General features: G+C 47.5%; 1 protein-coding gene across 1 annotated transcript; it reads right to left on the minus strand.

Annotated features, from left to right (window-relative positions):
* Positions 1-785: 785 nt before the first annotated feature.
* On the minus strand, positions 786-12,425 carry LOC309831941 (gamma-aminobutyric acid receptor subunit rho-2). Its single transcript, XM_082669373.1, has 8 exons — positions 12,359-12,425; positions 11,250-11,473; positions 10,082-10,164; positions 9,753-9,893; positions 8,007-8,060; positions 7,502-7,654; positions 5,839-6,035; positions 786-1,655 (listed from the first exon to the last, which is right to left on the minus strand). Exons 2-8 carry the CDS (start codon positions 11,462-11,464, stop codon positions 1,344-1,346), a joined length of 1,155 nt encoding a protein of 384 aa, XP_082525499.1. The 5' UTR covers positions 11,465-11,473; positions 12,359-12,425; the 3' UTR covers positions 786-1,343.
* Between the last annotated feature and the right edge of the window lie 4,141 nt (positions 12,426-16,566).

The following is a 16,566-nucleotide window of genomic DNA, read 5'->3' on the forward strand; positions in this document are numbered from 1 at the left end:
CATGTGCACCTAGCATGAACATTTCTTCTCCAAATCCCCAACCTTCAAGGAGCAGCTCAGACGCTGTTTTCTCCACGAGATCCAGTCTTCCACTGGAAATCATTCTTTCCTTCCTTAGAATTCCCATTACATGATGAACCATTTTTGCTGTGCTTAATACTTTTTTAACTTACATGTAATCGTATACGATATCCTTGACCAGTCCTTTTTCTGAGAGCTATACAAGAATAAGATGATCTCTTACTCTTAAGGTGGACCCTACTATATCTAGTGCAGGGGTTTTTTAATGTTTCCTGCATGAATCTATACTAGAAGCAGAGCAATTCACATTAACAATGAGGAATTGACAATGATTGCTGTGCAGTAAAGGATGAACCTTGACAAAAGAAAGGTTTGGGCCTTGGCCTCTAGCTCCTGGGCGGTAACTTCTAAACCCCTGGACTGTCCTGCCTGATTGGAGGGTCTTTGTTCACCTGGGGGCCTACGGCCATGCCAGACGGTCTAAGCCAACAATGTGGTTTATGATGGGGTCTCAGGCTGAGATGTATCAGCTCAGCCTCTGAAGGAACTGGAGACTAAGGTCAGCCATACAGGCGGTCAGCTGTATTCAGATGGCCAGCCCCCAGTAAAAACTCTACACTTTGATGGGTTTGGGTGATGTTTCCCTGGTTGGCAATACTCAGTGCATGTCATCACACATTGCTGAGAAAAATAAGCACTGGCACAGGGCAGGTATTCAATATTTAATGAATGGTTGAATGGATGTATGAATGAATGATGTCCCTTAATATTGCAAAATCATGCGAGTTGCCAGACTCACCCAGGTCAAATCATTTCATCTGGGATCTGAGTTTTCTTTTTCTTTCCTAGATAGGCACTTAATCCAGTGTAGGGTTTACAGATTTTTTTATTCCTATTTTGAATCTTAATTTCCTGTCTCCTATCCAGAATGCCCCTAAGCTTGCCCTTCATTTTTCCCTTCCCTTTATAACTGAATCCTAGGCTTCATAAGGGTCTCAGAACATTCATCTGGGAGGCATTTGAGTCTTTTTTTATTGGAGGGAGGCTCTCATGAACCTGTTCACACACAAGAACAGAAGAAGACAGTCCCAGAGCGGCAAGAAGTGGGACACAACACAGCATGAACGATGAGCAAGCCCACGAGGCCTGGGGGAGGGCAGATGGAGGGCCCCTGGGCTCCTCCGGGAGCCAGGATGCTGCTTGAGGTGGTCCAGGGGCTGCTGCTCTGTCTGTGAGGGGTCACGCTCAGCAGGTCCACGTGTGGGCGGCCGGCCAGACACCAGAGATGTCCGTGCCCTTCCCCAGGCATAGCCTCAGAGCTCCTAGGCTAACACTGACCAATAAATTAAGTTGAAAAATATGTAGGAAGCTGGGAATATCAACCGGGAGTATTTGTCGATGGCGTGGGTGTTCTGGAAGATGCGAAGACCCACCTGGCCCTTCAGAAGCCCCTTCTTCCTGGAGGAGTTGGATTCACTGCTCAGGGCCAGGTGGACCACTATTTTGTCTTGCCTTTCTTCTTCTGTCAGAATATGGCTTCTCGGGTACCCGGCCAGGCTGTTGGCCTCAGACTCACTGTAGCTTCCACCCAGCATCATGGTTCTTGAGTGGAGCATTCCACACATGCATGGGAACTGTGGGCAGCAAACACAAGGGGAGATGTCAGGCATGTTTCGGCCTGTGAGAGGCCCAGAGGAGGCTGCCTGGGCCGAGAGTAAAGCCCATGGCTTCTCAGAACCACAGAAAAGGCAGAACTAGAAGCATCTCCAGAGATCACTTTGTCCAACGATTCTCTATCCTGGCTGTGTATTGGAGTCACCTTGGGAGCTCTTTAAACTGGCCATGCCCAGGCTCCACTCTAGACTAATTAATTTAAGGCTCCCAGGTGATTCTGCTATGCAGCCAGGGTCCAGAACCACTGATTTAGTCCAAATGCCCTCAATTGCAGAAGGAAAAACTAAGACCAAGAGAGGCTATACAATTCTCCTGGGATCAGACAGTTACTGTCAGATTCAGGACTTTAAACACACATCTTCTGGTTCCAGCCGTGAATCAAAAGATGATTAGGTAGAAGAGTGTCCTTATTCTAAAGAGTTCCATTTAAGGGTAAAGGGTCATGGTACCTATCATGTATTTTTATTTTTATTTTTTTATTTATATATTTTTTCTTAGATAATCCTCCAAGTTTTTTTTTTAATTGACGTATAATTGATTTACAGTGTTGCATAATTTCAGGTGTACAACAAAGTGATTCAGATATATATATAGAGAGAGATAGATACATACACATATATGTAAAACGTTTTTTCAGATTTTTCTCCATTATAGGTTATAACAAGATAGTTCCCTGCACTATACAATAGGACCTTGTTATCTCTTTTATATATAGTAGTCTGTATCCGTTAACCCAAACTCCTAATTTATCCCCCTCCCCACTTTCCCCTGTCATGTATTTTTTAATGGTTCAGCTGCACCAACAAAAGTATGTTTATATGAGAAAAAGCTCACACAAAAATGGCAAAATGTCAACAATGTTGGATGGAGGGGCAGGGTGTATGAATGTATATTATCCTATTTTTTTCAACCATTTCCTTGAGTATGAAAATGTTTATAAGAAATTATAAGGTTGAGGGAAGGGAATGGTCTTGTCTAACTCCTCCCCACCGTTAGAGTCAGCAAAGCTGGCTCCGGTTAACAGCTGGTTCATGAACCCATATTTGTTGGATGAAGGCTTTGCTATGTTTTTTTTTTTTTAATTTTATTTATTTATTTTTGGCTGCTTTGGGTCTTCATTGCTGCGGCACGGGCTTTCTCTAGTTGTGGCGTGCGAGGGCTACTCTTCATTGCAGTGCTCGGGCTTCTCATTGCAGTGGCTTCTCTTGTTGCTGAGCACGGGCTCTAGGTGCACAGGCTTCAGTAGTTGTGGCACATGGGCTCAGTAGTTGTGGTGCATGGGCTCAGTAGTTGTGGCGCATGGGCTTAGTTGCTCCATGGCATGTGGGATCTTCCCTGACCAGGGCTCGAACCTGTGTCCCCTGCATTGGCAGGCAGATTCTTAACCACTGCGCCACCAGGGAAGCCCTGAGGCTTTGGCATGTTTTGAATGACTCTATACAGGAAAGTCCAATGCATTATAAATCAAAAGTATTTAAATATAATCCAAAGGTATTTGATAATAATCAATGTACAGATTATTGAAAATTTAAACAAGGATTCACAGACCCAAGTAAAACAGGTTTGTGTTTGGCTGTTGCTGGCCAGAGGTATGACGCCTGCCTGATCCAGCCAACTGACCTTGGGTTTATTCTCAACCTGTTGGCTTTAATATGTTTCTAACCTGGCTCTCAGCCCTGTGGTGCCTCTGTTTCAGGTGCCTCCTGAAATATGCACGCAGATGGATACCAGGAAGCTTTAGAATGCAAACATAGATGAATGATTTTATGTCAAATCAGAATTACTTGACGTACTTTTACACTTGAAGAAATCTGTGGTTGGGAGAGCTATTTTTTTAATCAGGCATGATTGTTTCATTACTATTTCTATGTCTTGTCCCATCAGCAACAATAATTAAGTAGCACATTAATACATTCCTAGAATAATTAACTCATAGATTTTAAGGATAGAAGGTCAGTGAGAGGTCATCTATTCAATTCTTTGCATTTAGATAAAATCACACCCAAACTTTGGTAAAATTGTGAGATATTGTTATATCACTGGGGACTTCTTTTTTTGTAAGACATGGGTCTTCTTTTTCCTTGCTCTAAACTGAAATTCTTTCTGCTAAAATAAAAAGAGACATTTAAGGTTTTGAGTTAGAATCAGGAAATGCCCCAAATTATGGAAAATCTCTATTTCCCACATCAGCTCATTTCTAAGAAAAATTAAGTGGCATCTGGCGCATTGGACAGGTCTGGATGACCAGCCAAAGAATTCAAGCACATATAGGGAAGCAGAACTATACTCTGCCTGCCGGCTTCAACCCAAAGCAGCGTGGGTCCCCTTTTGAACCATGGTGAAGCCAGCAGGCTCCAGTCAACTTTGCCCTCTGCAGAGCAGAAGTCAAACCTCAGTGAGCATCAGAACGGCCTGGGAGCTTGTCAGCAAGGCCAATTCCAGGGTGCCATCTCTGGAGATTCTGAGCCCGTAGGTCTGGGGTACAGCCCTTAATCTTCATCTTTAATAGGCTGAGAAGGCGAATCCAGGCCAGGTGCTCCTGGGCTCCCACTTCGGGAACCTCAGCTCCACTGGGGGCCATGTTAACATTGTGAACAGTGGCTTCTCTGTGGGGCAGCGGGAGAGAGATTTCGTGTCCTCCCACTGGTCTGCCTCCCCAGCAACCACAGCTTCTCAGCCTTTCAACCGCGTGCTTGACAACAATGGAGAACAAGCCCTCGCTTCCCGGCTGTCTGTTCCCATAGACATGGAGCTAGACTCGGAGCCCAAAGGGCTGTCCACGTATGATTTCCTCATTGCTCTTTAGCCAGCATCGTATCATCACTGGCAAACACTGGGCCCATCAGATGGTAACAGGTTAATAATGATCTGCCTGAGTACAAGTTATGCGCTGTTAATGGTTCATGGGCGCATATCTGTCAGATGAAGGCTTTGCTATTTTTTGAACAGCTCTACACAAGGAAAGCCTAACAGATTACAAATCAAAAGTGTTTAAGTATATTCCAAAGGCATTTGATAATGATCAATGCACAGATTATCAAAATTTGAGGGAATTCCCCGTGGTCCAGGGGTTAGGACTCGGCACTTTCATTGCCAAGGGCCTGGGATCGATCCCTGGTTGGGGAACTAAGATCCCACCAGCTGGGAAAAAAATTGAACAAATCCTCAAATGCTGAAGCAAAAGTATTTTGAAGACAACTTAAAATATAAACTCTTAAACAATCTAGCATATTTGAAGACAACTGGAAATATTTAACAGGTATAATGTGGGCATTAAAAGACTATTTTTAAAAAGGCAACAGGTCCTCTTTCCTAAAACTTAAAGCTCCCTTTGCTAAGGAGCTCTCAGCCAGCTAGACACACATAAATGTGGAATTTTCACATCCCCTGATCTCTACAACTTTTAGGTAAACACCCATTTTGATCAGTACAATGACTAGCAAGGATTTGGTAACAAGTTGGCATTTTATTTCTTAATGTGATTAATAAGAGTCTGCATATGAATAGGATAGATTTTCCCTCTCTGCCCAGGTGCATTGCCCTGAATTCCCCCTTTGCATTCCATCCCATAGTAGACTTTGCTATAGTGCAGTATCGTATAGATAGCATAGTATTTCCAATGAGTCTAAAGGCTAAGGTTGTGTGTGGCTGAATTTTCACTGGGCCAGAGCACTGATAAATACAGGAGTTTTTTATTCTAGAACTTTCCTCCTGTCTGTTCACAGGACGTAGAGACATTCTCCCTAGATAGGTTCAGTAATGATAGTGATAATTTATGTGCATCTAGAACCACACAGTTTCAAAACAACTCTCATATACATTTTTGTAAGGGCATTGTGACCCTTACAATAACCCTGGGAGGAAGGTGGGGTGAGGGTTCTGTTATACTTTTTTTTAACAGATGAGGAAACTGAGGCCCAACATAAATGGCAGAGTTGGGCCCAAGAACCCAAGTCTTCCTAGTCTTTGTCCAAAGGCTTTCTACTTTCTGGGATCTTTTGTGATGGAAGCTAGAATATTCTAAAACGGATCCTCCTCCTTTTGCACAAACATCTCCCTTTTCTCCATGAAAGCTCCCTCCCGCTATTCTCATCCAACCAGCAGCATGGGCTCCAACAAGGAAATGAATGAAACTTCTCTCACCTTCTCCTGCAGCTTCCGCTGTTTCCTCTCCTGCACGGTGGTCAGGTAGTTGACGGCCGCGTACTCCAGCACCGAGAGGAACACGAACACGAAGCTGACCCAGAGGTAGATGTCCACGGCCTTGATGTAGGACACGCGGGGCATGGAGGCGTTCACACCCGTGATGATGGTGGACATGGTCAGCACCGTGGTGATCCCTGCAGCATCCAGCTTTAGTTCAGCCACTGACAAGGGTACACAGCTGCCCTCACATTTCACTAAGTCCCTTTTTTTTTCAACTATTAACCATTTTATATTGATTTTTGTAGTATGTTTCTTCCAAGGTCTTATGATGCTTAAAGAGAGTTTATGTATAGTAGTGTGTATATGTCCATCCCAATCTCCCAATTTATCCCTCCCCCTCTGGTAACCATAAGGTTGTTTTCTACATCTGTAACTCTATTTCTGTTTTGTAAATAAGTTCACTAAGTCCCATTTTACATTTGCTCTCTCTTTTTATTTTTTATTTTTTTTTTGCGGTACACGGGCCTCTCACCGTTGTGGCCTCTCCCGCCGCAGAGCACAGGCTCCGGACGTGCAGGCCCAGCGGCCATGGCTCACGGGCCCAGCCACTCCGCGGCGTGTGGGATCTTCCCGGACCGGGGCACGAACCTGTGTCCCCTGCTTCGGCAGGCGGACTCTCAACCACTGCACCACCAGGGAAGCCCCATTTGCTCTCTCTTACATCTAATAGGAAGTGGCCAGGGCACGTTTCCACCTCATAGAGGTGTGAGGATCTGCAAGGATCTGTTCCCGAGCAGCCAACCCATTCTCCTCCCAGCCAACCGCCTGTCCCCTTTCACTCTGAGCCACTTGGGAGCCTGGGTTTCTGTGATGTGGTTGCTAAGATCAGCAGAGCTTCCCAAAGGATCTGCTCAGATGTGGACTTTAAAACAGTGGCTATGAAAATCAACTCTACTTCAATAAAAAATAAAAATTAAAAAGCAGGGGCTACAGGACCCCTCTCAAGGAACCTTCCCAAACTTCAGGGAAAGAACACATCCTCCCTCACCTGAGTCCAGGAAGACTGTGGAAATTCCTCGAAGCCTGTCATACAGGTTTCTTCTTCACTGTGCCTTGCATGTCTCACATGTCTCAGTGCCCAACCTGATTTTGTCCAAATCTCTGATGAGTTGCAAATGTTTACTCTGGCATTTAGGGTCTGTGAAGGACTAAACCACAGCTCCAGGGAGTACAGCCCTCTCCTTCCCAGAAATCATGAAATATGGGCCCTGCTCCCAAACTCTCAGTCTATCTAAATAAGGCCAACGAAGTTTTTGTATTTGCACAGTAAGTTTGGGCATTTGTCAAATTGTCTTATTTATCAAAGTACTGAGCTCTGATACTGCCAGTGGTGGAAGTCTACACCCCAGGTAGGTGCTATCTTTCTGAAACGATTCGAGCAGAGCTGATGCGGTTTGAGCGCCCTGTGGTTTTCACAGTGTAGTCTGGGAAACTGAGGGCAGTATGTGAATGGAAAGCAAGAAGCAGGAGGAAAGTTCGCTCCTTCTGACTCTGACAGCCCATCGGTTAAGGACCCTGAATGATGATTTTACTTCTTCTTTACATAGTGATTGATTGAAAAAAAGTAACCACCCTATCACACCTTATCAAATGCTTTTACCCAGTGAAACTCTGGCGGGCACAGCTCTGCGGTCGATCCAGAAGGACACCCAGGACAGCATGACCATCAGGGTGGCGGGAAAGTAGGTTTGCAGCAAGAAGAAGAAGATGTGGCGACGCAACGTGAAGTTAATGTAGAGACGGTTGTACCAGCCTGGGGGACACAGGAAGAAGCCAGTGAGGTTCCATCGCAGAGGCAAAAACAAACTCCTTCCCTGGGGGCCCTTCCTCCCCTGTCACCACACTCATCTTCAGCAGAAAGTTAAAAGTGAATGACCCAAGGGACTTCCCTGGCAGTCCAGTGGTTAAGAATCTGCCTTCCAATGCAGGGGACGTGGGTATGATCCCTGGTCAGGGAACTAAGATCCCACATGCTGCGGGGCAACTAAGCCTGCATGCCGCAACTACTGAGCTCATACACCACAACTAGAAAGCCCATGCACCACAACTACTGAACCTGCATGCTCTGGAGCCCCGGCACCACAACCAGAGAGAAGCCTGCATACCACAACGAAGAGCCCTCACAGTGCAGCAAAGATCCCGTGTGCCACAACTAAGATCTGCACAGCCAAAAATAAATTTAAAAAGAGTTAATGATCAAAAAAAAAAACAGGGAATTCCCTGCGGTCCCGTGGTTAGGACCCCTTGCTCTCACTGCTGGGGCCTGGGGTCAAACCCTGATCGGGGAACTAAGATCCTACAAGCCTCACAGTGCAACCAAAAAAAAAGTTAATGATTGGTTGGCTTCGTATAATACATTTCCTTTCTAAAATCTAATCTCTCTGAGTCTCAGTTTTCTCATCTGTAAACTGGGGGTACTACGATCTACACCATAGATTTGTTGGGTAGAAATTAGTTAATTCATACAAAGCACTCAAAACAGTGACACATAGTAAAAGTTATACCAGGAACTCTTAAAAATGGTTTTAGAAAGAGAGTTGATTTGGACTTGCCAAGAACAGATGAGAAAAGAAAACTGTGTGGCAATGCACATGAGAGCAAAGGAGAAGAAAGGGATGGGGTGAGCAGTATGGGCATAAAGGGAAAGCAGGTGTGGGCTGTCCTGACACCAAGGCAACCTTGGCTGGGGCCCGCTCTTCTCCAGTGTTTGATGTTGCAAACAGAAGGGTGGGGCTGGGGGCAGGCGAACGGGGGGGCGGGGGGGATGGTGGCCATGCAGGGGCAGACGGTAGCCCAAAAGCTTCTCACAGCCAGGCCTAGGCTTCTCAGCACTGGGACAAAGGGTAAGGAAGTGAGAAGTCCTCCAGGGTCCCGTGGCTGCGGCAGAGCTGTGTATTGCAGCTCTATATTGCAGAGCTGTGTAGCATATAAGGGTATGTTGAAGTCCTAAATCCCACCACCTGCGAATGTGACTTTATTGAGAAATCAGGTCTCTGTACATGTAATCAAAGTAAGACGAGGTCATATTGAGTTAGGGTGGCCCATAATCCAGTGACCAGTGTCCTTAAAGAAGAGGGATGTTTGCACATAGATGCACAGAGACACACCATGGGAATACCAGAGTCACGGGGAGAATGCCATGTGACAACAGAGGCAGAGGTTGGAGTGATGCCATAACCACCAGGACCAGTAAGAGGCAAGGAAGGAGTCCTCCCCAGAGCCTTCAGAAGGAGCATGGCGCTCAGGCTTCTGGCCTCCAGCACTGTGAGTGAACACATTTCTATCGTTTCAAGCACCCAGTTTGTGGTACTCTGTTAGGACGGCTCTAGGAAACTAACACAAGGGCTGACGGTGAGATTCAAGAAGAGCGGACAAATGGATCCTCTCAAAACTTCAACCATGGCCCCAAGGTCCAAGAAGGGGTCACACTGTGCATAAGAAATGAATCTATAGCTCTGAATATAGGTAATAAATACACAGGTAAATACAGTAATAAATACATAAATAAATAGGTAATAAATACGTTTCCCCACATCGTTACGTCAAACGAATCAGGTTGCAGAATAGCGTGTACACTCTGACCCTACTTTTGTAAAATTACATAATTAAAGCAGGATGTCTGCAAGGGTGTTTGCTGAATTGTTCAGAATGACTACCTCTGACCATGGAGTTTCAGAGGGCAGCAACTTTTAAAGCCTCTGCTTTTAAGTGTTGTTTATGTCTTGTTGGACTGGGCATTATTAGAATAATGAAAAGTTATTTTCATTGGAAGGGGAAAAAGTTAACACTGAAAAAGAATTCTAATGTGTTTTCTTCCACATTTGAATCTGACCATGGCAGAAGTTAGCTACCAGTGCTGCTATAGAAGGCCAGTCTGGAAGTGGTGTGGAATTTCTGAATCAGAAACTGAGACAGGGAGATCTTCTCATCTGTTTTCAGGGATTCGTCCCCATTCTTCCAGTACAGCATCAGATCTTCATCTGTATATGCATCTTTGGGAAGAGGAAAATAAGTTAATTTCACTCCTTTTCTTCTGAGGCAGGAGCAACAGGGCCATCCTACCTCAGCCAGGGATTAAATAGGTCTTATCCCTGGCAGGCAGTACTCAGTCTCATAGTTACTAAAATGGCACAGAGAGGGAATAAGGCGAAGATTTGTCATTACGAATACAGACACTTACAGCTTTCCAGCTCCAAAGAACAGGTCTGGGAGTCCAGGGGAAAGTGGCTGAAATCCATGTTGCACATGGCGGTGACTGTAATCCTAGAACCCAAACAAACATGTTGGCTCGTGCAGTGAGTTACTGGCTCATATACCTGCCCAGAGTAAGGAGGACAAAGACGCGACCAAGGGCAGCTGCCTCTTCACGTCTACATCAGAAGCTCGGAAACCCAGGACTCTAACTTTTTTTTTTTTTTTTTTTTTTTGCCGCACGGTGCAGCATGCGGGATCTTAGTGCCCTGACCAGGGATCGAACCCGTGCCGCCAGCATTGGGAGCACTGAGTCTTAACCACTGGACTGTCAGGGAAGTCCCTCTAAGTTAACTTTTAGAGTTTTGTCTTCTGTAGATGATGGTATTTGCTCTGCCCGGATCCCAGATCCTGAGGCTGCTGGCTGTGCATGGCCCACACCTGGACCCTTCTCTGGGCATTGCCTGCATCCAGAGACTCGTCTTCCCCAGAGATGCCCGGAGGTTATGCCCTGCCTCCCTAGCCCCGACTCAAGGCTATTAGCACTGAATTCTGGCGAACTGTACAAGGTGTGGGATGAAACTGTGTAATCACTCAAGTCAGCCCAGAAGCCAATCTGCAGTAGCACCTAATAAAGAGTAGCTATGGTTATTTCCCTAATTTTTGTTTATTACCAATAATTACCTATTTTTGTTTATTACCAATAAACTAGAATCATAGGCTCTCAGGGGTGGAGGGTACATAGAAGGTCACCATCTCCCTCAGATCATTCAGGTTCAATTAGTCTCCTAACCTAACCTTAAGACCCCCGATGACAGGGAAGTCAGCACCTACAACGGTGCTCATTTCGTCTTTAGAGAGTTCTAACTATCATCAGAAGGTTCAGACCCTCCCATGTAACCCACAGACCCAAACACAGTGACAAACTCTTCGGGGCCAAAGGGACAGACCACACATATACATTTTTTTTTAATAGAGGGGTTTTTTTGTGGTGGTTTTTAAACCAAGAGTTGACTAGTTAATTCATTCCACAAATACTGTTTTCTCACCTACTGTGAAAAGCACAGTTTAGCTCTGACGAGACAGTGGTAAATCAGTCAAACGATCCCTGGCATTGTCCACACATATTAGGATGCCACGACCCCATGGACAGTTACCTCAGGCTGTACAGCACCTGCCCATCTGGGAATACCCTCAGCATGATGTTGTCCGTGGTGGTGTCGTGGATGAATGACCTTTTGGAGTGAACAAAGAAGACGTCGGGGACCCAGATCTTCTTCACCAGCCGGCCGTCGAAGGTCATGCTCTTGTTGCTGGTGCTGGGGAAGACCAGCCGCTCATCCTTCCAGTAATGCCGCAGGTAGAGGGTCATGGTGAAGTCCTGTGGGAGTCGGGGGGAGACCAGACAGAGATGGCTTACAAAGCTCTCTTCCTGACAGCCGACCCTCCGTCCACCGCTGTGACGGACACCTCAGGCTCAGCCTCCCGAGTTGAAGGAAACAGTTCTGCAGCCCCGCGGGACAATGGCCAAGGCAGTGGCGCTGCTGCCACAGGAAAGAGAACGGCTCATGTTTGTGCCTCATGAGGCTGGAGCCCAAGAGACAGCACAGCCCCTCCTTCAGGCTTTGCAAAGGAAAATGGCAGCTGTGATGCCCACCGCCTGCCCTGGGGCCAGCAGGGCTGGATTCCCACAAAGCCCTGCACTCTCACCTAGACCTTTGCACACATGGCTCCTTACCTATTGGCTAACCATTCAGTTCAACTTAGCAAACACTTCTAGAAACCTGAACAGTCAAGTGTCCCATTTTGCCTTTTGGTGTGTGTGTGGCCACACTGCGTGGCATGCGGGATCTTAGTTCCCTGACCAGGGCTCAAACCTGTGCCCCCTGCAGCGGAAGCATGGAGTCTTAACCACTGGATCGCCAGGGAAGTCCTAAGTGTCCAATTATGGAGGGTTTCTACCATTAGGCTTGTAGTATCTTTAAAGGCAGAATTGTTTCCTGCCCACCCCTGAATATCCAGACCCTAGTTTAGTGCCTGGCAAGGCACAATAGTGGATGCTCAATAAATATCTGCAGAATGGAAAAACGGGGGGAAATGAATGAATGAGGAGATGGGCAGCTGCATGTCTAGTATACTTTCAGCCTCAAGGCTTATCCTGTTAAAAAGTGTCTCCTCGTCTGCATAGCCGATGCCTGAAACCAAGAGTGTAGCCCTTACACTGTAGCCAGAGCTAATACATGAACGCCAATGAATAAATAACTACCCAAAAGAGCCTGTTCCAGGAGCAGGTGAAGGAAGGCTGGAAGGACGCATGCGGTGGCCCACGTCTGCTCTGCCAACCACACCCAGGCTCCTCCTGCCTGTTCCGGAGGCCCGCCCGTGGAGGGGGGCACCGCCCCACTGGCCCACCTCGGCAGCCCCTCTCTTCCCCGTTTTGTCCGCCACTCTTTCAGTTTGCAAACTCCCTGTTCTTCTGCCTCAGAGACCTCGTATGTGCTCTTGCTTGGCCCTCCCTACAGCTGTCAGGTCTCAGCTGAAACGAGGCTTCTTCAAAGACGCTCCGGTACCCGCCTGAGCCTGCTGGGCGCTGCCAAGGAGTGAGCCGGGAAGCTGTGCTCCCGACGGGCGCTGGCGCGCAGAGACCTACAGAATTTGAAGGGGAATAACGTCCACCTCCGCCGCTCCTCCAAGCGTGGCGGGTCCAGCCCCTCACACCGCTAAAGGGGCGCGTTCAGGACGTAGAGGGCTGGGCCTCACTCCCATAAACCGAATCGGGAAGTCTGGGGCGGGGCCTTGGATCTGCATTTAACACGCCCCAACACACACACACACACACACACCCGCCCCACACACACACACACACACACCCGCCCGCCCCCAAGTTATTTTTACCCACGAAACTGCAGAAGCCAGGCTCTGGATTTTACTAAACCTAGGCCAACCTCCAAATCCCGGCTTTATCCCCTCCAGCTCTGGCCCCGCCCCCAGACGCAGCCTGCCCCAGCGTGGCCCCACCCACCGCAGGCCCCCAAGGGACCTCGGCCACAGCAGCCCGCCCCGGCGCTGCCCGCCTTGCGCGCCTCGTACCATGTCCACCTCCGAGATGCTGTCCAGGCTCTCCACCTGCACGTCCACGCCCACCGGGATGGCAGGGCCTGCAGAGAGGCAAAGACGGCTGGTTAAGGCGCCTTCCTCTCTAGCACTGGGCAAGCAGACAGCCCCTACCCCCTTCCCAGGGGAGCCTGAGCGGAGCAGGGGTGAGGCAGTGGTTCAGATTCCATGAGGGTTTTCTCGCTACTTCCTGGCAGGTTGGGTGCCTGAGCTTTCTCCATGAGGGCGGGGACTGTGTCTACCTTAAGTGCCTTTCCTGGGCCAACATGGGTGTTTAACCCATGCTTATTGCATGAGTGGATGAGCTAGATTATGTATGTTTATGCTTCCACAAAATGTGTTTTTAGATTTTAATATTTAAAAAAAGCCTTAAATGGGGAAAACGAAAAAACCTGTGTCTGTCAAGCATATTAATAAATGCTATTCCATTCACAGGCAAAAAAATGTCTCTGAGAGCGTCAGGCGGCATCTGGGCGGGGCCTCCTGAGAGGCCAGCCCACTGCGCCTGGGTCCTCGGGGCCCTGGCCAGGGAGTGCAGGACCAGGGCGTGCCGACCCACCGTGGTCTGAGCTGGGAGAAGCTTAGGGTGGCAGGGGGAGTCTGGGTCTTAGGGAATGACGACTGGAAGGGCCGGGGACTTTGGCTGAAGGCAGGGGAGGAGGATCAGAGATCCCGACAGGATCTGGTGGGCCAGGGCATCGAATGGGCTCGCCGACTCTCCCCAAACCTCCCCCCGGGTAGGTTTGCTAAGACTTGCAATCCCACCATGAAAGATTTGGGGCTTGTGGCTGAGCCCGATAGAATGGCAGCATTTTATTTATTACTGGTGGGATTTAGTGGATATTTTCTGTGTTCTTAAACGTGAAAGCAAATGAGCACAACCTTTTTTTTTTTTTTTTTGAACCAGAGATCGAACCCGGGCCCACAGCAGTGAAAGCACCGAGTCCTAACCACTGGACTGCCAGGGAATTCCCACAACATTTTATTTTTTATTTTCCCCTCCCAGATAAATTGGGTCATAAGCTGATCTTTTTATTTTCCTGTGCTCTCAACCGAGGGCTCAGGTCAGGCCCCATGAGAGATGACTGCTCTAGCAGCCGGAGCCTTCTCTCACTCCAGGCTCCAGGAGGGCACTGAAGGGGCAGAGTGGAATGGCCAGTGTGAGGCTGAAGCCCCCTCCTCAGGGCTGACTGGCCTGCCTTCCTCCCCCGAGGGGCCTGCAACACGAGGGAGGGTCTGCCAGCAGCCTGGCTGGGGCCCCCTCCCAGGACCCAGACCCCTGAGCCCCTGTGCAGGACCGTGTGTTCCCAACATCACCATGGGAAGCAGGGCTGGTTAATTCCCCGTCCCCTGGACGGACCTTCCTTCACTTGAGACATTAAAACAGCCCAGGGCTGGAGCTCTTAACCCTCATCACCTTTCCCCCTTGTTCCCTTTCTCTAAAGTGCCACATCCAGTCGTCCCAAGAGCCAAAGGGCAGAAACAGTATAGCCATCACCCTCTTTGGACCCACTTCCCTGTGGCCTGGTTTTCAGATAATGGGCACAGTGTTTGACCAGCAGCTGGTTTTGGCAACGGACATTTTCCAGATAAAGTACAACAGCTTGCTTGGTGCCTGTCACTGTGTCTCTCTGTCCCCCGGGGCCTGCCTTGCTCTCCGCAGTTCCAGCCGTCCTTTGGAGAGAAATTTGATAACGGCTGTGAGGGTGGCGTTCAGCCTCTGGAGGTATTGCCCACATGGGACTGCAGGTCAGGCTCCAAGGATTCTGGGTTGTTGGAAAACATCTGTGTGCTCAGGAGGCTCCAGAGCTGCGCTCGGGGACTCGCACCCCAAGCTTGAATGGGACCAACAGCTCTGCCCTCCTTGGTCCAAGTGCAATGGAGGTGACCTTTGCCTCTGACTTGCCCCACAGCCCAAGACTAACGCTCCACCCCCAGGATCTCCCGAGCTCTTCATTTTGTGGCCCTTCCCAACCTGATTTTCGAGAAATTCTTCCAAATGACTGGTCTTTCTCCTTTTTCTGTGAGCAGTTTTATGTTTAGAGTATGATTGAGTCCTATAAGGTGTTAGAAAGAAGATAAGCTAACTAGGCATTTGTGCCTTGGCCCCTGAACACTGACGTGGGTTTTTCTACTTTCAGAGAGGGATCTGGTGAGCCAAATGGAAGTCACTGGTGGAATTTCAGGCAGTGTAGCCAGTGAGGCAACAAATTCAGAAGGGAAATACGTGTTTAGCCAAGAGCTATTCTTGGTTCCTAGCCTTTCTGCAATTATTTCTCCTCACATGGTCCTGGAAAGCACACGTTAGGGATTTATCCATTTTTGAAATAAAGCTATATGTCATTTCTTCTCCACTGACTCTACAAGAATAAATGTGAGGTAGAATTTTAAGACAAACTAAAACAGAATTTGCCAACAGGCATCCTGCCCTAAATGAAGCTGTTTTTCAAGCAGAAGGAGCATGATCCAGAAAGAAAGCTGGAGACGCAAGAATGAAAGACCAACAAAAATAGTAAATATATGTATGATTCTAAGGGAACACTGACTATATAAAACAATATTAACCATGTGTTGTAGGATTGAAAAAACTAAATAAAAATATACAACATTTAAGAAGGGAGAGGTATAAATGGAGTGAAAGTGTTCTGAGGTCTTTGCATTGTCTGGAGGACAGTAAAAATAGTTACTTAACATACTAGTACTATAAGCCAAAGATTCATGTTGTTTTCTAGGGAACCACAAAAAAAAAGTAGTAAGGGTATATATTTTCAAAACTAAAATAGAAAAGCCAAAATAGGTATAACCAAAAATAATCAGTCTAAACAAAAGCAAGAAAGGAAGGAGAAAAAAAAGAGAGAACATAAAGAATAGGTTGGACAATAAAAAGGATATAATAGGGGGCTTCCCTGGTGGCGCAGTGGTTGAGAGTCTGCCTGCCGATGCAGGGGACGCGGGTTCGTGCCCCAGTCTGGGAAGATCCCACATGCCGTGGAGCAGTTGGACCCGTGAGCCATGGCCACTGAGCCTGCGCGTCTGGAGCCTGTGCTCCACAGCGGGAGAGGCCACAGCAGTGAGAGGCCCGCATACCACAAAAAAATAAAATAAAAAAAAATTAAAAACTCCTAAGAGTTCCATTAAGAAAAAATCAGACAATCCAATACAAAAAGGGGCAAGAGATCTGAATAGGCATTTTGCAAAAGAAGAAATAAACAATAGACAAATGAGAAAGTACTCAACTGCATTAACAGCTCCCTTAGAACCACAGTGAGATATTACTACTATATACTAACAAACTTGGCTCATATGAGAGTAGCTACACCAAGTGTTGATAAGGATATGGAGCAACAGGAACGCTCATAC

Source organism: Grampus griseus, assembly GCF_964374135.1.
Source record: "Grampus griseus genome assembly, chromosome: 13".
Taxonomy (NCBI): domain Eukaryota; kingdom Metazoa; phylum Chordata; class Mammalia; order Artiodactyla; family Delphinidae; genus Grampus; species Grampus griseus.

Coding starts and splice junctions, on each gene's coding strand:
- LOC309831941 (XM_082669373.1), bottom strand. CDS start 11,464: ATGACCCTCTACCTGCGGCATTACTGGAAGGATGAGCGGCTGGTCTTC. Junction 8,061..9,752: donor GGCCTTCTATAGCAGCACTG/GTAGCTAACTTC, acceptor TTGGCTGTGCAG/ATCTTAGTTGTGGCACACGG. Junction 7,655..8,006: donor TGTGAGGGCTCTTCGTTGTG/GTATGCAGGCTT, acceptor TGTGTCCCCCAG/GCTGGTACAACCGTCTCTAC.